At 36.8% G+C, this 22,785-nt stretch overlaps 2 protein-coding genes across 3 annotated transcripts; one reads left to right on the top strand and one right to left on the bottom strand.

Annotated features, from left to right (window-relative positions):
- Positions 1-1,334: 1,334 nt before the first annotated feature.
- Positions 1,335-8,689, top strand: si:ch211-199g17.9 (uncharacterized protein LOC108180085 homolog). Of its 2 annotated transcripts, XM_063013399.1 has the most exons (10): positions 1,336-1,499; positions 1,840-1,884; positions 2,252-2,311; positions 2,447-2,521; positions 2,697-2,744; positions 4,069-4,123; positions 7,243-7,332; positions 7,916-7,979; positions 8,194-8,260; positions 8,357-8,688. In XM_063013399.1, the coding sequence occupies exons 1-10, from the start codon at positions 1,487-1,489 to the stop codon at positions 8,482-8,484; spliced, it is 645 nt and encodes a 214-aa protein (XP_062869469.1). In that variant the 5' UTR covers positions 1,336-1,486; the 3' UTR covers positions 8,485-8,688. The 2 variants fall into 2 exon arrangements, with proteins under 2 accessions (XP_062869474.1, XP_062869469.1); XM_063013404.1 differs by lacking the exon at positions 7,243-7,332 and having other exon boundaries at positions 1,335-1,499; positions 8,357-8,689.
- On the bottom strand, positions 8,684-20,633 carry fam83hb (family with sequence similarity 83 member Hb). Its single transcript, XM_063013388.1, has 6 exons — positions 20,459-20,633; positions 16,298-16,767; positions 15,398-15,562; positions 15,118-15,242; positions 12,243-15,036; positions 8,684-11,064 (listed from the first exon to the last, which is right to left on the bottom strand). Exons 2-6 carry the CDS (start codon positions 16,745-16,747, stop codon positions 11,044-11,046), a joined length of 3,555 nt encoding a protein of 1,184 aa, XP_062869458.1. The 5' UTR covers positions 16,748-16,767; positions 20,459-20,633; the 3' UTR covers positions 8,684-11,043.
- Between the last annotated feature and the right edge of the window lie 2,152 nt (positions 20,634-22,785).

The following is a 22,785-nucleotide window of genomic DNA, read 5'->3' as shown; positions in this document are numbered from 1 at the left end:
CTGTAATCTGTAATTAGGAGTTGTGTCAGAAGCAGGGGCGGAGCCAGGGGGTGGCCAGTGGTGGCCATGGCCACCATAAATGAATCTTCGGCCACCCCTCCGGCCCCCCATCACCGCTTTGCCGGCAACTTTTTTTGCGGAAGCATTTCTGCACGCAGGTGTTCTCACAGGGACGCAATTCAACAGCGCACCTCAAAGAAGTAGTTCTCCCCCAAAACAGTGCAGTAATACACTCGACATAAATGTCAACCCCCAACACAATTACAGAAGTAGTACTACTTAGTACTACTAGTACTACTATTACTATTTAGTAGTATTTGTGGCGAGCTACGAGTAAAGGCACCAGCTGGCTCTGCGCATTCCAGTGTTGCCAGATTGGACGATTATCCGCCTAATTGGGCGGATTTTGTTGGAAAACAATTTAATAGCAGTTAAATAACACTTCTATTTAAAAGAATATATTCCGTTTTAAGAAGCTCCAGCATTGTAGAAGGCTATTAAAAGTAAAGTCTATTTTCAATGCTGATTTGGCTTAATAGTGTTGGTCAGTCTGTATCATATTGTTGAAAGAAAATTACAATTAGTTTTCCATGTATTCACACTAGCATGTTCTGGGGTTCAATTGAGTCTCATCATTACACACTAGTTGGCAGCCAAATGATCAAGTATTGCAAAGGAATATCTTTGAAATTCTTCCTCATAACGTTAAGGTTATAGGCTATATTTTGGTTTTTCACTTGTCAGAGAAAATAAAGAGAAAAAAAAGCTTATTATTCTTCGTGATGTAATTCTACATGGCACTTACTGCCTGTATAGGTAAATGAGTGAGTGACCACATAAAAAAAGGTATCAGTTTCTGTGCCACCCCTGTGTGAGCAATGGTCTCAGTCTGGCCACCCCTATGAAAATTGTCTGGCTCCGCCACTGGTCAGAAGGGCTGAGAATAAAAGAATTCTGTAGTGAAGGTCGATTTCAGAATACAACATAATGTAATTTCGTTCATATTGTATAAAATATTCTTGTTTTTATACCATTAGTTCAATTAGTAAAAATCTAAATACTAAGCGGCCTTACAAGTCGATTCTTAATCGCGAGTCGACTCGTGTATTTAAAAAACGGCTAAAAGAACCGACTCGTGTACAAACGGTCATAAAAAGTTACACAAAAGCACAAATCTGTTTTGCCGGGGTAGTTCACCATACACTGGGTTTATTTTGTGTGTTATATTTTCATAGATTTATGTATATTTCGAATACAGATTAAACCTATATACTGTATATGGATAGACTTTGTTACTGTGTGCAATAACGGGCTTTGTCATTCAGCAGTTGTTTCAATTCTGATTTGTTTGCACGTGAGCTGAAGATTCCCGATAAATGTATAAAAGTACCAACCGACACACCAACATTCACTCCAGATATTTTAACATTCAAATTTCATACCATTTACGTTACCAAACAAGTGTATTTACTCCTGCGCCGGGAAAATGAGCATTGTTGGTAAGACTGGGAGAATAATAACACTTATTTGGAGGTTTGGTTAGCTAGGTATAATTTGAAGCATTTTTGGTTAGCTAGTTCTATAAAAATGTTAGCATGCTAACGGCTTGTGAGGTTAGGCTAAACGAGCACTTAATTATTATGTTTTAATTTTTACATAAGCACTACAGTGTTCCATACAGTTAAATTACCCAATTATACATCGAAATGTATCCACGTAAATAAAACCAATATCACTGAACTGTATGAAATACCATTTTGTAACATGACCGTCTTATGAGTTAACTTAATTGTTCGACTGTCTTGCTAATGGCTGTTCTTACGTTTCTCGTCTTCTTAGAGTCCTTCGATGTTGAGGATATCCTGAGGCGTCCACAGGCTTCTGGTAAGTTTTCTTTTAAATATTTAACTTTATTTTTATTTGTTCTCGTATTTCTGTATCAACAAGCAGGAAAGCCATACATTACAGTATTCTGTACAGTGCTAGGGGTGATTTGGGTTGTTGTACAGTTTACCTTTTAAAACTGATGCAAACGTACCTGGTCTTTGTTTGCTGATTTTGAATATAAATGACAAAACATCCTTTACAGGAAACACATGTATGCACCTTTAGATGTACAGTTACTGCTTATTTTCTGAATTTTATTGTTAAAATAACAGTTACTGTTTATTTTCTGAATTTTAATATTATTTTTATGTATCTCAAAACTTAAAATTTTTTGAACGTGTGCGTGCAATGATTTTGTGCACAGTAAGTGAAAAAGAGCCGAAAATAGAAGAGCTGTTGAGCAAGCTTAGAAACTTGCAACAAGGTTAGTTGTCTTGCACCAAACACATTTTTCTCCATAAACCAACATTAATTGGTTCTTGTATCAATGAAAATCACTCTAAAATATAAAATACTCTCTTTTTTTTTTTAATGTAATCTATTTTATTTTATTTGGTAGCCAAGCGAGTTATTGAAGAAGAGCTAAAAGAGGCTCTTTCCCTAACAAACACATTGCAAGATGAAGAAAATGCCTGTAAGTAAACAATTGTAGATCAGTTAAAGATTAAAGATATACATATATGTTGTCCAAATATGGTTTTTGTACAGTGTATTTAACCATGTAACCATACTTGTCATTTCAGGTCAAGAAATATATAAATGATATATTTTTGTTGTTTTTTTATATTTTCTGTTTCTTTTTTTTTCAGTGGCCACTGAGGTAGCAAAGCTACAGGGAATTTTAAATGAAAAAGAAGGTAAAGTGCTCTGTTAAACCAAATGCAAGTATATTTGCATTCAGAAACAATTTCTACAACTTATATAATTTATACAGGATTTAAGTCATTGAGTTTGATGCTTCTGTATGTTACATACCTAAGCCTGTAGGGACTAAAGCTAAACAAACACAACAAAATATATTGTATTGCAATTCTTATTATCCGTATTTCTGAACATTCTATGTGTCTTAGCTTTTAATACTGTATATATACATGGCAAAATGATTTTCTTCCAATGCAGCAAGATTATCTTTACCCACAGTTAATTCAAGGTCTCGTTTGAATTTTCCTGATGGCAATGAAAACATAAGAAGCAGCAAAGAACATGTCTGCCATGAAATAAAAAAGGTGCTGAAACAAACCAGCCTATAGGCCCATGGCAATGAAAAGTTTCCTACACTGTAGACAGTGCCATCAGTGTTCCAGCAGCTTCTAATTTGTGGCAGATCAGGGTTTTTTGCTGTTTTTTTATTTTATTATTATTATTACATCAGACCATCCAGACAAAAGGGTTTACTTTCAGATTTTGGCCTGTTTCATATAATGTGTACTTATGTGCAACAGTTTCAGATGATTGTAGTTGATTTATGACACAGAAGACAGTTTAAGAGATCTATACAATTTTATGTTTTAATGCGTGCTAGCAAAAAGTTATAACCAGGGGTTGCAAGTTTCCTGACTTTGTGACACTGTGAAAGAATGGATAGGTGATAGTATTTTAAATATACATACAGAAACAATCACTTTGGCTACAAATGAGCAAATCTGTTTATTATGCAGAAAATGGAACACCAGATCGTTTAATTTCTACGACCAGATCTTGTGAAGTGAAAGGTGTTTAGTTCTCATAGCTGGACACTGCTTATTTATTTTATTTAATGATTAAATTAATTAGTCTATAAAAGTAGTTCTGGGGCTATACGGCTATTTTAATTCATAATAAATGGAAGCCTGTCATTCATTTCTGCAAATTAAAATGTGTCTAAACACATTGCCGTCTAGTCTAAGCACATGCATTCTGATCACATTTTAACAACAGCCCTAACATGCTGTCTTTCTCCACCTGTGCCTTGAGCACACAAGTCATTGTTGCATTTCCCATCAGTCCTTTCCTTGCTGAGAAGTGGCAAAGAGTGTCTGACCATCCTGGTGGTACAACTGACACTTGAAGCCAGGTTCTAGCTGTGATAGGCTTTCATATTAGACTGCTGCCTCACCCATGTGCCTAGCAGAACCATCCATTTAAAATGTGCTTATTAAATAATTGTCAAATACTAATTTGCTTGTCTATTTGCTGTAACAGAGACATGTAGATCTCTGCAGTATAAATGTGAAGACCTTGAACAAGAGTCCCAAAGGTGAGTAGAAGTTTTCATAAACATGGCATTAAATAAATTGTTTCCAACCATGCAACAAAACAGCTAATTTCATAACAGTACTTAATACAGTACTCTAAGAGTACTTCTAAACTGTTTCAATGTTTCTTATACACAGAACTTAGATTCTAACTGTAATAAAAAATATTGCAAAATATTATTTATAATGTTCATGCAATGTAACGAAAAAATACAAAAACAATACTATAGTAATACTATTTAGATAAGTGATTAATCACAACCAGTATGGTGGTGTTAGATTCATATTCTGGGAGGTGACGAGGTCCACAGAGAAGTAGATTCAAGGTTATTGGGGAATATAAAAAGGTTCCAAGGTGCCAGCAAGGACTAGGGAGTTCTTAGCTTGTGCACAGAAAAAGCAGGAATAAACAAATTTCTGGACATCTGCATGCATTCCTGGGTACCAGTAACGTCCATGCATTGACTGGCAGGTCCTTATTTCACCTGAGTGGCCTGTACAGAAATCTACCTGACTGACCCCTACCGTTTCTTGCACCATGACCTTATTTACCAAGGACTTCACTTTCTTTTGTATGGAGCTCAAACGCTGCCATAAGTATCTGAATCTGAATTTTATAAATTTGAAATATTTAATGGCGTAATTTATAAATTTGAAATATTTCAATCTGAATTTTATAAATTTGAAATATTTAATGGCGTAATTTATAAATTTGAATTTTAACAATGCTTTTTTTGTGATTTGAACTTGTGAGGTGGTGAAATTTGCTGTTGAAAAAATTTCATTTCAAAATTACAACTTGCAATTTTCAGATTTAAAAAATTCAGATAAAAAAAATTCAGATCTCTCAGATTCAAATCTCAAAAATACGAATTCAAGCTTGAGGTGAAACATCCGAGTTTCCCAGGAAAAGTAAACTTTCCAGAGCGATCGAACGCAGCATTTAACCAATCACAGCGCTGCCTCACCTGCGTTCATGTCTGTGGAGGAGAAATGAATCCCAATGAGGTAAGTGCATCCAAAGTTCTTCAGATCCACACAGTCAGCTAATTATTTATAGTTCTGGTAAATACTCAACGTGCTTTACGGCAAGTTTTATATTTTGCGTTATGTAACGCTGGTGGCGTGATAACGCGCGGGATAAGGTTAGTTAGCGTTAGCTAGCTTGTTGGTAGTGGTTAGCTAAGAGTTTTGCTTGGCATGAGCTGGTCTGAGTTTAGGAAGGCATGGATATTCCGTTGCTTGCACATATTAAAACGGGGAGTTCAGAAATGTTGTGAAACTTCTTTCCTGGTGTGCCGTATAGCACTTCAGAGTTCAGTCTTTACCTCATTTACCTAACACACCTGGTTCGACTCATCTGGTCAGTTGAGGTTGACACTTTGGATGCACTTACCTCATTGGGATTCATTTCTCCTCCACAGACATGAACGCAGGTGAGGCAGCGCTGTGATTGGTTAAATGCTGCGTTCGATCGCTCTGGAAAGTTTACTTTTCCTGGGAAACCCGGATGTTTCACCTCAAGCTTGAATTCGTATTTCTGAGATTTGAATCTGAGAGATCTGAATTTTTTTTATCTGAATTTTTAAAATCTGAAAATTGCAAGTTGTGATTTTGAAATGAAATTTTTTCAACAGCTAATGTCATTACCTCACAAGTTCAAATCACAAAAAAGCATTGTTAAATATCAAATTTATAAATTACGCCATTAAATATTTCAAATTTATAAAATTCAGATTGAAATATTTCAAATTTATAAAATTCAGATTGAAATATTTCAAATTTATAAAATTCAGATTCAAATACTTATGGCAGCGTTTGAGCTCCATACTTTTGCATCTTCTCTGACTCTTGCATTGAAATCATTAGAGTACATGTTCAATGTCCTTGAATTGTTCAGTCTCTTCATTTCCTTTGTCAGCAATTGGTGTAAATTTGGCTGATATAACTCTGCTACTCACTGGGTTGTAGAATATTATGCATGTAGCAATGTTTCTGTGAACCCAGACAGCAACTCCATGGTGTTTGCAGCCCTCTTAGTCTGAGGACAGCGCTGTGTCTATTTAACGTCTTGAAGTGCCCATGCCTGACTCTTTCTTCTCAGACAAGTTTTTTTCAATTCATTACCAAGTATTGACAACTTGCCAAGTGAATTGAGACCCTGAACATACCACTGTCCTATGTTGACACAAAGTCTGATGTTTAACTTGTACATCTATGCTGCATCTTCCTCTGGTCATTTTTCCATCATAGTAGTACTTTTAACAAACCCGAAAGTGGCAGCTGTGTGCTAATGCTAATATGTAAATAAAGTAAACACTATAGCGGTTAGGGGAAAGTGCAATGCTGTGCTAACAGTCCATGGAATGAGGAGCTGTTTGGAGAGGGGTTAATCTGGCATGGGATTAGCCTCGGGTGAATCGGGTGATGACTTTGTGATCTTGCATCCAAGGGTAGAACTGAGTGCTGAGCATGTTCAGACTTGAATTTTATTACACCAACATTGTTACATCAACAACAGCATGTTGATAACCCGCTTTTGCTCTTTAATATCACAAAGAATAAGCAGGATTATCAACTAGTAACTGTTTGTTTTTGGGGTTTTTTGTGGGGGTGGGGGGGGGGGATGACCCAGAGTCATATTTACTGGTTAAACTAATGAAGTAAATTTTTAGAAGAGCATCCAAATACATAATTATTTTTCTTAGCATCTGTTCCCTTAGCCATGACATAATGCTTTTCTAAAGAATAATCTATTTTAATTCTTTAAAAATAATTTCTATCATGTACCATATTGGTCTTAATTACTTTTAATAAAAATATAGTTTAAAAAGTGCTTTTTGGGACTTAAGCTGGATTGGGGTCCTACTCCAAAACATGACCCTCATAGAACAAATGTAAATACAGATATGTATGTGAATACATGTACATACTGTCCTAGACCCTTCAACAGTTTTTTGTGTTTACTGTAACAGGCCACCTGTCAAACTTCCATACTAATGTTTACATGGTGACAATGATTGTTTCCGAGAACTCAGGGAAGAACTGTGATGCTACACATCTATCATTACATCAACTCTTTCTGTTCTGCTGTTGTAATGTTTGAGCTCTCTTAATGCAGACAGTCTGAAGTAAAGCAACAGAAAGAAGAACTTGTACAGCATTACTACTGTCAAATCCAGGAAACAAAACTAAGACACCGAAAAATACGGTATTGCTTTTTACTGTTAATGTTTTTTTGTTTTTTCTTTTTTCTTTACAAAAGAAACTAGGGAACTACATATGGCTGCATATAAAAATGAAAAGTGGAGTATTAACATAAACTGGCCCTCACTAATAGTTAAAGGCAGGGTTTTCATGTAGCCTAATGTGATCAAAACATGAAAAACAGCAATTCATTTGGAGCTGGTTTCTACCATAACATTGGAATTGGCCAAGATCAGAAAATGTAGCTTTTTATTTTAACCATACCATCTACTAAATTATTTCAATTTTGACCAATCTGTGTTGCAATTGTCTGATGTAATCGATGTCGGCTAAAGTACAGAAAAAAACTTTGAAATATTGAATTTTATGTAAATCAGTTTTATGCAGCTTAATAATTAATTAGTTAATAGTCCAGCTACAGGCCATAATTCTAAAGTGCAATGTCTCAGAGTTTTCCTTTAGTCATTGTTTTCACACTACATGGTTCACAGGGGGTTCCAGCACTGTATTACTTAAGGTGAATGGTTTTGCTTTAAAGCTGTTGTTGCATCGGACTTGAATTAAACACAATTAACACTCTCTGCTAGGATGAAGTTTGAAAACCAATTGCAGCAGCTGATTGGACAGCACAAGAGCCTGTCCACTGTGTTTGTAAGTAGGCTCTAAAAAAGGAGGGCTTATCTATTAAAAAATACTTTAACCTGATGTTTTTTATATAATTATATAATTGTACAATTTTTAAACAACAGAGGCAAGATATGTTTTACAGATTAATATATATGTGTATATATATATATATATATATATATATATATATATATATATATATATATATATATATTAATCTGTACGTTTCTGTTCTTAGACTACAGAAAGACTCCCCACTGAGGTACACTCTGCTGAATACACCACAGAGCAGCTACTGAAAGCTGGTATGTTATTTTATGTAACTTGCTACACTTACTGAAATCTAAGTTCTCCTCTTTGTAATTGTTGTTATTGTGTGTGAATGTGAATACTGGATCTAGAACACCAGATATTGGAGCAGGTAGCACATTTACAGGAAGAGCCAGGAAACACCCAGAACATGGATACTTGTCTGGATGCTGAGACATTGATGCATGGTGAATTATTTACACATACCCTGCATAACTGAAATAGTTACCATAACTGATAAGAAATTTTAATGACTACTAAGGAAAATATGACATGTTTACTGATGTTCCTGTACAAATTGAGCTGACCTAGAGTATAGAAATATCTTAGTGGCCAGATGTTGTTTATACATTGTATTGTGTTGTGATGTTTTTAATTGAGCCTAAGTGAATCAAAAGTAAATAGTTTAAAACCCTCTATTTACAATTCTTTCTTTTCATTTATTCACATAATACAAAAATGACTTGACTACATTTTTCCAAAATAAAAAAAATGACAATTGCCTCAAGTTATTGGTAATCAACACTGTACCAATTATTAAATTTGATCAGACTTTATCAAACACTACTATTTTACAGCATGCACCTTGTTGGGTGCATAGTTTTCTTTGGTATTCTGTAATACCTGTTTGTCTGGTACTATAATTAAAACTTTGCATTGACATTATTGAGCCTAGGCCCAGACCTGAGACATTATATAACTAACCATGTATAATAAAATATGTTTGTAATGGCATGGTCAATACAAAGTCATATTTACATACAACCCCCATTTCAAAAAAAGTTGAGACACTTTCTATTTGTTAAATAAAAACAAATTTAGAAATTGATGCCTGCAAAACACTCAAAAAGGCGGACAGAGGCATGTTCACGACTAGGTAACATCACCTTAATCGTTTGGGAATTTATATAAATCGTTGCAGTGTTGTAGGTAGAGTTCTGTTCTTGCTGGATACAAACTTTTGCTGCTCAAAAGTCTGTGCTCATCATCGTCTAATTTTCCTCTTCATTTACATTTTCGGCATTTAGCAGACGCTATTATCCAAAGCGACTTACATTACAGTTACAGTATACAGTCTGAGCAATTTAGGGTTAAGGGCCTTGCTCAAGGGCCCAACAGCAACAGTAACCTGGCAGTGGTGGTGCTTGAACCAGCGACCTTCTGGTTACTAGTCCAGTACCTTAACCACTATTCTACAGCTTCATAATGTGCCATACATTTACAGTAGTAGTCAGATTTGAGTCAAGTGCATACTCTCTCTCTCTCTCTATGAAGCCACACTGTTGTAATTTGTGGAAAATGAAGTCTAGTATAGTCCAGCTAAAATAGACATCAAGTTCCAAGAAAAAGATGTCGTCTTGATGGTAGCATTTGTCTCTCCATACGCGTCTGCATCTTACTCCCTGAATCCTTTAATGATATGATCTGTAGGTGGTGAAAGAAATTCGTTGCAATCTTGTTTTTCAGCTGACTGACAATCCTTTCATGAACCATGACCCATCCTTGCTTGCAAAGACTAAGCCTTTAGTGGATGCTCCTTTTATACTGAATCTTGATGATCTCACCTGATACCAGTAGAACTGCTATTGAGGAACCTTCCAGAACAGTGTTACTTGTGTAACTTTATTTTGCCTCTGTCCCAACTTTTTTGAGTGTGTTGCAGGCGTCACATTCTATTTTTTTTATTTATATTTACAAAATACTATTAGGTTTTGTCAGTAAAAACATTGAAAATGTTTTCATTGTACCCTTGTTAGTTAAGAAGTTTTTAGGTTTTATTATATTTTTTATAATAGTGTTCCAGCTTCTACGGAAATGGGGTTTGTACATTGTCCTCCAGTTATTGAGACAGTAAAACTAGAAGTAACTGTAAAAAGTATGTGTTAAAATATAATTTTGACTTAAAAAAACAAATTCTAGGACAATCTGGGTTATACAGCAGATAATGCTTGTATTGATTTCACTGTCTCAGTATGATAGAGAGCACAATGGGAAGATCCTTTAACATGTCAATCTTTGTTGCGGTTAGGATAAGAACATATTTGCCCCTACAAGGGGAATACCGTTTCTGTTAATAACTTTTAGTTTGTTTTCTTAATAGTGACCTTCATTGTCTTAGCAAACTTTTGAACAACTTTCTACATATTCCTTTCAATCTCATGTTGAGATTTTCCACCCACATCCTCAGTCAATTCTTAAGCTCTTTTAACATTCACTTTTGTACATCTTAATATTGCTTTGTTTCTTCCTCGTAAGCTGAGGTTTTGTTTTAAACCAGTCCTGCTTGGACTTCTTAATGGCTGTATTCCGTTGGCACAGCTAAGCCACAGGCGTGGTTCCAGCATGACGTGTCTTGGAGAGAGAGTTTTTCCTCTCGTGCTTAGAATTCTGTCTAGGCATGTCAGTCCACTTTGCCACACCTAAAATGGAGTTATATTGACATGTTACAAACACTGAACTCCGATCAACACACATCATAAAGCCTTATAAAATTCCATTTGGCTGGTTGTGGTTTATCCATTCTGCAATCATGTTTGTTTCCTAACACAAAGCATTGTCTGCTGATTTTTTTTTTTAGATAGATATATATTTCAGTCTGTCGACTGAAAGCTTATTGGCACAATCTGAGGACTATTTCTTTGCTTCAGAAAGATCCCTCCTATATGAGGTTGTGCTGTTTCTGTGCGCTGTGGCGTTTTTTACATCAAGGTCTGGCACATTCTAGAGTTCTGTGGTCTCAGACTGTTTCATAGATGGTATGCCCCTCCAGCATGTTTCATTATCCAAGGTTATTCCCAATCTGTTGAAAGAAAAAAGGACAGACATGTGAGTGAAACAATTATTACTATCAAAACGTTTAAACACTGACAAATATTTAACTGTTGTAGCAGTCTGTTTGCTATCTAAAACAGAATGTTAATAATTGATAAAACTGTACACCTATCAGGTAATATTTAATATTTGAGACATTTCTGTAATGGTTTTGTCATATTTTAAAAAAAAATCAGTTGCAGAAACAATTAAAATCCCACCACCTTTTATTTTTACAGGTTATATAATAACCTGTAAATCCCCCCCCCCCCCCCCCTTTAACAGCAATCACCTAAACAAAATGTGTCCTTTAGCTGCAAGTGAGATCTGCACAATGTATAGGAGGAATAATTTCTCCCAGCAAATGTGTTTGTTTATAAATATTTCTGGAATGGCTTGCATGCACAACCACATGTCACTAGGGTTAAGGTCAAGATTATTGACAAATCTTTTTAACCATTCTTTTGATTATGTACTTGAATGCTTTACATCATTTTACTGTATTTTTGCTATCTAACGTCTCTTCAGCTTCAGGCCATGGACTGCTACCGTTACATTCTCCTGTAAAATGTTTTGATACACCTTTAAATTCTGTCAATGACTGCAAGGTGTCCAAGCCCTGAGGAAGCAGAGCAGCCCCAAACCATGATGCGCCCTTCAACAACAACTTCCTCCAAACATAACCCTGTGCATTTGTGAAAAAAATCCAATTTTGTCTCATCTTTAATTACACAACATAACTAACAAAGCCCTCCTACAGATTATCACCCTGTTTAGGCTATTCCTGTCTTGCACCCAGTGTTTCCTGATAAAGCCGGACCAGCCGGAACCCTGACCAGGTTAAAGCGGTTAATAAAAATGAAATGGAGAAAAGCAATATAAAATATAAAACCAGCATAAATAAACTATGCAGTTGCATCATTATTTACAATTGCAAAGCATTTTAAATGTAACTGCAGAACACTGGGGCTTATTTTATTGTTTAAATACCAGTGTTTTTGTATTGCTCACTAGCATGCAGTAAACTGTCTTTGCTGTTGTCATTTTAGAAATAAATTACAAAGGAATATTGCTACATACATGATCCTAAATCAAACTATACAGTAACCACTATAAGCTTTTGCTTTGCCATTCCATGCAGCACTCTTTTTGACTATGACAATGTACCTCAAAGAGACTGTAGACCTTCTTCTCTTTGCGCATGCTCTCTATTCTCTTTAGCAAGGTATCCCGCTCTTGTGGGTTAGGTGGAGCTCGGGTGAACCGGTTCCGGGTCTGGTAACGCTGGAATGGCTCACGATCCAGGTTTGAAACGTGACCTCCTTTTCCCCCCTCAGCACTTCCAGTCTCTTCTGCCTGCTTGGTAAGCTCCTGTCTGTTCGCAGAAATTTGTTCAAGGATTACCTTGGTATCATCTCTCAGGTTGCTGCTAAATAAGACATTAGAGGTGGAGGACTGATAGCGCGATTGACTTGGTTTATTTGTTGACTTGGAATTCTTAGTTGACGCTGACGTCAAGTCAGCGTTTGTTTCTTTTACATTGGTGGGTGGCTCCTCTGCTACTTCTGGTACAGTTTTCATTTGCTCGTCCTTAGCTGTGACTGATGCTGCTGCATTTTTTTTCTCTCCTTTGGGTGCAAGAATGCCCTTTAGTTTCTGTGTATGCTTCTTAAAAAAGTCAAGGGGCTTTGTGTCTTTGCCCTCTGTGACATTAAGAGACATGCTGGAGCCCTGTCGGCTTAAGTTAAGACTTTCCTTAGACTCTGATCGTGTCATGCCTGATGTGCTGAAGCTTCGAGACTTTTTAAATTCACTCTTTTCAGCATCTGTTGCATCTGTAAGAATATCATCACCACATGAGATGCGGCGTTGGTTAGGACTTTTGAAAGGTTTGAGTGCATCTCTCTTAAAAAACTTTGGTGACGGAAGAGGCTTGGTTGGTCTTGGTGGTTCCTTGGCTGTGTCTTTCTTTGTTGCATCTGTGGATTCATCTGTCAGCACTGAGCTGTCACTCGGCTGTGAGTTTGATATGAGCACGGATGGCTTTGTAGCAGAATCTGCTGGTATTGTTGTTGAGATGGGTTCTGTAATCGTTATGTCAACAGACGAAACTGTGGTTGCTGAACTTGATGGATTTTCAGTAATGTCTGGCTTTTTTGGCTGTGGTTCTTGACTTTTGTTAAAAGTAAAAAATTCTAGATCTGATTTTGACTCTCTTCTCTTTTGAGACAGTTCATTAAAATACTGCAGACGGCTTGCTGGATCAGTCAAGGTCAGCGAAGGTGTTGTCGGTTTTGCCTCTGGTTGCAGGTCTTGTTTTTCAGGTACAGGATTAATAGATTCCACTTTGATATCTTTGGTGTCCATGGCAGAAGTCGTCTTACTGGTATCCTCTGGTTTAGAAGTCACCTCTTTGGTGTCCTCTGGTTTAGAAGTCACTGGTTTTAGAAGTTCTTGTGCAGGGGCATTTCTGTCTTTTTCTTCTGTCTTTTTGTGCTTGTTCCAGTCAAAAGGTTCCCTAGAAAAAGATCTTCTCTTCTCTAAAATCTCTGCTACAATGGAAGATTTTTTGATTGGCTTGCTGTCTTCGTCCTCTTGAAGCGTTGTGGAGCTGTGTTGCTCTACCTTAGATGAGCTAAAGATGAGGGACGAACGTAGCCGGGAACTCCTTTGCAGCAGTGGGTTGATTTTGCTTCGGAAGGATTCGTGCTTGGTGATGCTGATATCCTTTGGAATGTTTGAATCCTTTTCTTTTTCATTCTCTGGTTCTGTTGATGTAAGTGCTTTTCTTGCAGAAGTCTGCTCAGAACCAATAAGTTTTTCTAAGTCTCTGTCTGGTAAAATGGGTTTACCATAGCGGGGCCTAAAATCTATTTTATGTTTACTTTGTGTATTAGTTATTTCTTGTGTGTTAAAAGAAAGCCCCGATGCCTCTGGGTATTTTGCTCTGATTTCAGGTTGGTGTGGCTCATCAAAGGCATCAGGGCCTAAAGGTTGTTGCAAGCCTTCTTCACCAGCATTTTCAAATGCACTAAGATAGGAATTGATTCTCCAGCTTCGTAACCCCTGCTTTACACTCGGGTCTTGGGTTGACCTTCCCTGCTCTCCACCTGTAAACATTTGCTTGTGGTCTTGAGGATGAGTGGGTGAGTTCAGACAGGTATAAGCTTGTCCCACACTGGGTCTTTTTTGACTTGGTTGTGCAAAATGACCACCACCCTGATGATGCTTGCTTTCTAGATCATGTCCGAGATCATCAGAAGATAAGACATTTTGGCTTACAGGTGCTTCAAGTTCTGGTTGATACATGTGGTCAGAGTAACGATCTAGCTGGTGAGGAACAGAGCTCCGTAGTGGGTCAAAGCGTCCATGTCCAGTTTCTGGTCCCATACCCTCACTGTGATAGAACTGTTGGTCTCTCTGGAAATGTGCTTCCATCTCTTCCAAGTTGTTCATGACTCGTTGCTTCATGTACTGTCGAGAAGACGAGTAGCTCTCACAAGTGCCTTCTGCATAGCTGTGCCTTTTATATGTGTTCATATCTAGCTGTCGTGAAGCAAGTGGTCGGCCAGGCTCCAGGAAGGACTGTTGCATTCTGAACTGCTGTGAAGCAAATTTGCTGACATGCAAAGCACCTCCGGGTTCAACGGTGTGGCGGAACGGATCATCCCTCTTAAAGGGCATAGCAGACTCATTGCGATCTCCAAAAGGGTATGCCATAAGCTCAGTCTGGCGTCGAAATCCTTGGGGATTCCTCTGTGACTGTGACCTTTTCAACCCAAACTGATTGCTTATGTATCCACTACTGCTATCGGATGGAACAGGTACAAGAGCATTTTCAACAACAAGGGGCTGGGACTGAGCAAAAAGAATGCGAAATTCCTCATCAAAAGATGCCACAAGCTCTCCAGAAAACATATGAGCAAGGCAACGATGTATCTTCTCAAAAGACCACATGAAACTAAAAAAAGAGAAATTTCAGAAATTAAAATGTAGATTATTGAGTTTTTGAAATATACTGTAATGATACACCTGATCTCACCTGTAATTTCCACTGAGCACTGCTCTACAATCAACTAGAAGAAAGCGGTCCATCAACTGTCCCTTAAATGATTTCCCTGTGCGACAGAAATATGTAATGCCAGCTACTGTCCTCACCCGCATCATCTGAAACAATTATCCACAAGCAGTAAAATAAGTCAGTGCGTGCATCTTGTTCATCTGTAGATTTATATACTTGACCTAAGCCACACATTCTAATTTACAGGAATCTTCCCTTGTTTTATTGAATTAAATTCTTTATGAATACAACAAACTCTTACATGAACCATATCCAAGTTAACTTTGCAGCTGGCCACCATGGCAGCAAAGTGATGGGCATTCTGTTCATCCAGAAGTATATAAATGGGCACATGGCGCTCAGCAGCTTGGAGTAGATCGTTAAATATGTCAACATCCGTGAACATGTCCATTACTACAGCAATGACCTGTAGGGTAAAGAACATTCGAATTTGTTTAGGTATCGGTATAAATCGGCAATGTCATGTCAAATGAAGCTTGTACATGCTTAAAACCTGGTTAAAGGTCCCTAGACTATAATGAGCTTAATGATGTTATTTAAAATATGTTTTTCTTAATCATGAAATTATTATTCCAGTTATTCCCGTTAGTAAAATAACTGACACATAATTAAGTTTTTTTCATTAGCAATAAAGAAAAGATGGAAAAGCAAAAAGCACCAATAAATGATATGAATGACAACTGTCTCTCCTCAGCTGTGCTTCTTTGTTTCAGTTCCATGGAATTGAGATGAAGCCATTCTATTCAGTTCACATGAGAAAAGCAGTACATATGCGGCAATTTACAGAACATCATTGCTGATCTGTTTATACCCCAGTATAAATGGTATGGCCAAACCACCGTCACACATTTTTATCACACATTCAAGACATTGCCATATTTCCCAGCCTTATTAGTATATTATTATTTGTTTGTGGTGCATTGAGAGTACACCATTATAAATGATCATATCGAAGTAAACAGAATCAGCATACTGCTTTAAACTCATCTGCTCTTTAATAAGGTACACAGTGGCATTAACTGGCTTCAGATCATGTGGGGGTGCTGGAGTAAGGGAAGGTAGGCTACACACATACAAATATAAACCTAAATTTACTCTTTAAAACAGTACATGTATTAATAAATAAGCACTAACAACTAACCTGCTGTGCATTTTTGATTAGCCGTCTGGCCTGCTCCTTGATGCTGGGCATTTCAGGGTCTGAAGGGTTTACCAGTGTTGTGACTTCTGTGGGCCCAATAAAACAGTGTTGTTGCAATGGCCAACCTAGGTCCAATCCTGGTGCATCCAAGTCAGAGTGCAGTGGCCAATAAGTATCTGATGACCCCTCATCATTTACTTCATGGTAAGGCAGCTCTGGTAAAGATCCAACACTTTGTGGCAAGTGCAGACTATTTTTAATGTGCTCGATCTCTGGCTTTGACAGAAACTCAACAACATTGGCATCTTGCAGAAATTTATAATATCCATCGAGGTCATTTTCCACCAAAGCATCTATTGCCAGTCTGTACTCTTCCCGATAATGCGGTGGAAGATAGTTAGGATCCAGTGGGTTTTCTCCCACTGAAGAACACTGAGAGCGATGGGCCATGTTGAAGCAGGGGGTACAGTCTGTGGGAGGAACATAACAGTACTCATATAAGTTTTAAGTCTTTAACTTCATATTTAGAAAACTGCCAAGTCATATAAAAAACATTAACAACTACCTCACAAAACTTGAAATGTCTGATTCTGAACATAATGTCCTGTTGGTTGTGTGATTTGCCAGTTAAAGTTTTAATCTGCTATATGCAGCGTCCCCATGCAGAAATTTATTTGTATTGTGAATATCTCCATAGAAACATAGTCTGTGGGTTTTGAGTGACTCACTATGGGTAAAGGAAGGAGGGTGGCAAATGGAGAAAATAGAGTAAAGAAGGTTTTTCTGTTTCTTTTGAAATCTTTATAGCAATTTTAGGAAATATCTAGGATAACACATCTTTAGTTTTAAGTTTAAAGCATTCCATGTTTGGTTATTGTAAATATTTTAGAAAAATCAAGCTCATTAAAGAGTATTGTAGCAGTATTGTAGCTCTTCTCTCACTAATTACAATCTATTCTCTAAATATGATTTTGCAAAATACCTTGTTTTATTTTTACTGTTCATGCATTCATATAGTATTGAAATGTTTAAAACTAGAGATAGTGTTATTATGAACTCTAGAGTATGATGCACATACAAAAATGTCCCAGCAAGAATGCACACGCCTAGACATGAGGCCTCAACATTTCCTGATGTGTCAGCAATGCTTTTAAGACATGATAGTGTTCATAAATAGCAAGAAACCTGGTGTTTGATAACTTTTAGGTATTAAGAAGTTTAATGTAGCCTTGTTCTGTTGTTGTATGTTGATATGCTCTACACAGTTAGCACTTTTACAACTCCAAAGCTTTTTGGTTGACAGAGATTAAGTCAGCTTATCTAACAAAATCCCAAAAAGGGTGCAGGTCAACAAAAAAGGCTACACATAAATAGTAAAGCACTGCACAAGACTTTAAATCACCTTGTACAACTTTTCGTGGAGCTGTTAATCATAAAAGATAGCACTCCAGAAGTGTTTGCTCCTGCCCTGAGTTACAATAAGCTCTGAAATATTGTTCTATCCTTATTTCTCCTGATTCTGGTATTTTGTTAAAAACTATTTAGTTTCATGTATTGCTGCCTTATGCCAGAATATTCAACCTAATAATCATCTGCACAGTGTTGGAATTTACCAAGTACAATAATTGCAACGTGTTTCCTTGTGCTAATGGAAATAAGAAAACCTGTTTACTTAAAACTAATGGCGGTCATAAGCAGTCATAAGTCCTTTGCAAAACACCTTTATAAATTACTCATAGGTTTTTGTTTGTGTTGATTATGTGTACTGAATGTAACTGTTCCTAGTCTTTTAACAGAATTTTTATTTGTTAAGAACGAGAAAATGTTTATTCTTGTCTGTGGCTTCTACACTGACCAGATTAATAATTTGATAGTATTCAATTTGAACATCACTTTGGATAAAGTGTGTCAAATAATACATTTAAAGATATACAACTTTATAACACTGCAACCATGTTAAAGTAGCATGAAAGATCAAGTTTAGACTGGTTAGAATTATACTTGACTGATTATACATTTAAATGCAGAATAATTTTTTTGTTTAGCATTATGTAGTACTTAATATATTAGTGATCTTTAATAAATATCACCAGTACTAATGATACCATGTCACTGTAATTGTTTGCCAAGTTATTTATTTAAAAGTAAGATTTTCTTTCTGAGTTATGCATGACCAGACCTGCTGCATTTTGCAATGCAAGCTGTTGAGAAACACATTTTAAAGAGTTATTGCTTATGTCCCAAGGGTTTGTCTAATCTACTTTGTGTTGTCTACTTAAAGACACAATATTGCTTTATATATACAAAAAGCACAAAGAATAAACACCTCAAGCTACTAATTTAAATTTAAAGTAGAAAATGTTGGAATTCCTCTTAATATTTTTAAACTGTAGATACTATTCAGATAATAAGTGACTTACCATATTTACATGAGGTCATTAAAAAGTTATTATAGCAATAAATACCTAAATAAATTGCTATTTATACATTTTCAAACATTTTCATGTTTGTTCTGAACTGTATACACCAAATACATTTACTATTTCATAATTTTGTGCTAGCATTAAGTAATTTTATCTGCAATAATCTTGCATTCACGTGCACATACTGTTCCTTTTCTTTGTTTGGCATGTTTTGCCAGCATGACTTTGGTTTCCCTTGTTTTTAAGATCTCTTCTCTGTCTGTTTTCTATTTTTCTGTTATATGTTGCTTATCTATTCATGATTTTTATTTCAACTTTGAAAATATTGACTTATTAGTGACCTTTTGTCCTTTTTGCTAATTCCCTCGTGATTTAAAAAAAAAATAAAGTTATGAAAGATCAGAGCTTGATACTTTTTTATTTTTTACTGATACAACAGTCCTCACTGATTTACAGTATTGGACTTTAATCAAGGCTTCATACAGTGCTGTAAATTTAAAAATAATAGAGCCAGATGACCAATTAATCTTGCATAACAAAAACATCAGATAACGAAGCGTCCAACAATCTATCACAAATTTAACAAATAGTTCACAATTGTGCATTATCAGATGAGAACAAAAGCATATCCGTTACTGACACATCACACAAATTAACAATGTTAACAATATTATTATTTTAAATATCTGGTTAACTAATTACATCAAGCTGTCTGTGATATTGTGGATTCTTTGTTTATAAATCGATTTGTATTTATTTGAAATAAAGCTGCTGGGCAGTCCCTAATCCTTTCAAAATGACTGTTCACTGACAATTGACAGACTGTCTTAGTCAAGGCCAGTTATTTCTAAATCATCTTCTTGATCTATGCCTTCCTTTACTTTCCCCCAGATTTACTCTCATGCAACAAGATTTAGAGATTATAGAGAGAACAGAAAAGAAGCAAACATTTGTTAAATTACAATCGATTTTAACAGTTCATTCCGCAATAGGCAGACAAAGCAGCAGTATGGCACTTTTGAGAGGTTTGAAAAAATTCTTTGGGCACCTCTAGCTAAAATAAATTTTGTTTTTATTTTTTGTGGCATGTGATGTTTGTACCATGTATACTTGTTTGTAACTACGACCCTACAGCTCAGACTGTGCATTTGCATTTGCAACACAGCTCCATTTTAGAGTATTTGACTCTTCTAGTGACTCAGTAATGATTCCTCTTTATCTATCGACTATCCGAAGTAGCTTATGTGAAGACAGCAAGGTTGTGGTTTTTGTATAACGCATTCGGATTGCATGAACAATGTAAGAATTATGAATATGAAATATGAATCAATGTTCATGACAAATAAGCTTCAAACCCTTTTATGACATTTATTTATTTATTTAAAAAAAGTCTTAAGCCTGTATCCATTACTGATCGAACTATTTCATTTGTAGAGAATATAAGATAAGTCTTATTTAAGCTGACTCTCAAACAAAGCAACGCTGTGCACTGTGGATAGAAATTACGAGCTCTACTTGTGTCTAAACAGGAAAACATGCCCGGAACTTCTCGCGATGGCTGGTTGGCATCTTCCTTTCAGTTTGTTTTCAAATAAATGTAAGCGACCGCAGCCCACAGCACTTCACCGTAACTTCTGAATGATGTGTAGTGCGCGGTGACAAATCATGTACCAATTCCTGCTATGCCAACTCTAAACTGCATTTCTAACTGATGGAGGTTGTTTACTTTGATTCTTACCTTTGAATCGTGAACAAGGCGGTTGATCGTAGCCGGTGAAGAAACTTTTCTCTTCACCGCGGAGGGACTCGCTTCCCCCTGTCCACCGAGTGTGTGAGGGCGCCGCGTTACATTCCTGGTCTCCACCCTGCCCTGTTCAGCTCAAAGGCCAAAACCAGTCCCGGCTAAACCTGTTCGAGCTGGGCTCAATTCTGCTCGCCCCGTTGCTGCCGATCACACACACAGGCGCTTAGTGCAAAAAGGAACTGCTCTTCCCCCCTTTCATTTTTAACTCCACCCAGCTTTCTCAGAGCGATCAACGACCAAACTGGCTCTCAGTAGATAGGGAAAGCTTATAACTGAACCTTTAAGCCAATCCAAAAGCCATACCACATGGAAAGATGAATTGCCTTCATTGTTCTTTGTTTCGCATATTTCCTTTTGTATCCCTTGTACGCCAATGGGCTTATTAACAGTACTCCATATCCCATGTTGCACTGCTTCCTCTAGCCTGTATGGTCAATTGATAGAACAGATGGCTGTCAAACACGGATATCCTCCTGGAAGCGTCGATTGTGTTGGTCAGAAGAGTAGCTCTTCCATGAGGCTATTGTGAAATGACAAAAACTGCATACATAGCAGCAAAAAGTCGCCGACCACTTTATTGGCTACATCTTATCTACCATTCTGTGATCAAAAACTGCCCAGTGATCAAAGGCTTACACTACTGCATAATAACAATAATAAAAATAAAAAAAAGTTGTGGTCTCAAATAATACACATTTAAATTTTTAGCAGACGCTTTTATCCAAAGCGACTTACAGTACTGTGACAGTATACAGTCTAAGCAATTGAGGGTTAAGGGCCTTGCTCAAGGGCCCAACAGTGGCAACCTGGCAGTGGTGAGGCTTGACCCGGCAACCTTTTGATTACTGAACCAGTACCTTAACCACTAGGCTACAACTGCCCAAATATAATATAATGTGTGTTACGAGGCTGTCTTCATAATACAGAGGCCAGTAGGTGTATTTCAAAATCTAGATGTGCTGTTTTACCAGTAAAACACACACCATGTTAGTGTTTTTACAGTGCTGAGAATGGCCCATCAAAAACAAGACATCTGACAAATAGAACATCTATGGGAGTCTCTTTTCACTGATATATATGATAGACGGGGCGACATAGTGCATATAGTGCACCCCCACTGACCAGATTTATGCTTGGGTTGTGGACACCTCCTAGCACTGTGATGACACTAACATGATAATCACATTGAGTGGATTAAGTGCAGCAGTGTTGTTGGTGTTTTAAAACTTACTCGCCTCTATTTGGAACATGTACCCCGTTAGCACTTGTTGTATGGTATACAGTTGAAGCCTTTTATCAGTGGACACTTTCTGATCACAGGACACTAAGCTTTATTAGATGACTTAAATAACATCTGGTTAGTAGGAGTCTCTTTGGTGTTACGAGGGATCTAACAAATTGACTACAGTACTGTCTAATTGAATACCCACAAAGTTCATCTGTATGGTATATTGCTTGTTATAGGATGTGTAGGTCAAGTGCTTTGTTAATGTTTACATCAAACATCAAACTAGGGAAATGTGATCTTGGTGGCTTTCAACTTTGTATGGCTGTTGGAGCTAGACAGGCTGGTTTAATTATGTCAGAGAGTGCTGATTTTCAAACACAGATGTTGAAGGTACATAAAATGGTGTGAAATGTACACGGTAGGGTAAGACTTTGGCATAAACTTCATGTTTTTGTCTGACTTAAGTGAAGCCTGTTGTGGTCTTTTTTAAATACTTTTCTTGTTCACCACAGTCATAAAGATTGATCTGTCTGAGCTGTTGAGCCAATCTGACGGTTTCCTTTTGATCTCTCTTATCAACAAGGTAGTTTTGCCCCTTACTGAATGGTTTTGTTGTTTTGCAGCTTTCTGTGTAACCTTTAGTGACAGCTGCACTTTAACATCCCAAGAGATAACGCAGTTTCTCACATACTCAAACCAGTTTGTCTGGCACCAACAATCAACATTTTTTTTTCCTTTTTAATGTTTTAAGTAAACTCAAATTTAGGTTCTTGTCTTTATAATTTTATGCACTATGCTGCTGCCAAATGACTGGCAGTTTGATATTTACATAAATTTAGCACTTAAAAGGGACTTTTAAGGGAATTTTTTGAGTCATCAGTGCATTTTATTTTCTACTGGTGTGAACATCATGTTGTGTTTTTATTTTTCATATTGAGTATATAGAAAAGCCAGAATCTTACAAGCATGTGTGTCTGTCTACCAAACCTCTCACTTTTCTAAATACATGGAAAATTAGACTATATAACAATTA

This window comes from Trichomycterus rosablanca, chromosome 2, assembly GCF_030014385.1.
Source record: "Trichomycterus rosablanca isolate fTriRos1 chromosome 2, fTriRos1.hap1, whole genome shotgun sequence".
NCBI classification, from domain to species: Eukaryota; Metazoa; Chordata; class Actinopteri; order Siluriformes; family Trichomycteridae; genus Trichomycterus; species Trichomycterus rosablanca.
This window is presented reverse-complemented; position numbering and strand designations above follow the sequence as displayed.

What these genes read in the sequence shown, in the direction of transcription:
- si:ch211-199g17.9 (XM_063013399.1), top strand. An exon ending in GAGGCGTCCACAGGCTTCTG is followed by an intron (nt 1,885 to 2,251) that starts GTAAGTTTTCTT and finishes TTTTGTGCACAG; the next exon opens with TAAGTGAAAAAGAGCCGAAA. An exon ending in CTAAGACACCGAAAAATACG is followed by an intron (nt 7,333 to 7,915) that starts GTATTGCTTTTT and finishes ACTCTCTGCTAG; the next exon opens with GATGAAGTTTGAAAACCAAT.
- fam83hb (XM_063013388.1), bottom strand. Translation starts at nt 16,747, where the DNA reads ATGGCCCATCGCTCTCAGTGTTCTTCAGTGGGAGAAAACCCACTGGAT. An exon ending in TAATCAAAAATGCACAGCAG is followed by an intron (nt 15,563 to 16,297) that starts GTTAGTTGTTAG and finishes TTTACCCTACAG; the next exon opens with GTCATTGCTGTAGTAATGGA. An exon ending in AGGTCTACAGTCTCTTTGAG is followed by an intron (nt 11,065 to 12,242) that starts GTACATTGTCAT and finishes TTCTTTCAACAG; the next exon opens with ATTGGGAATAACCTTGGATA.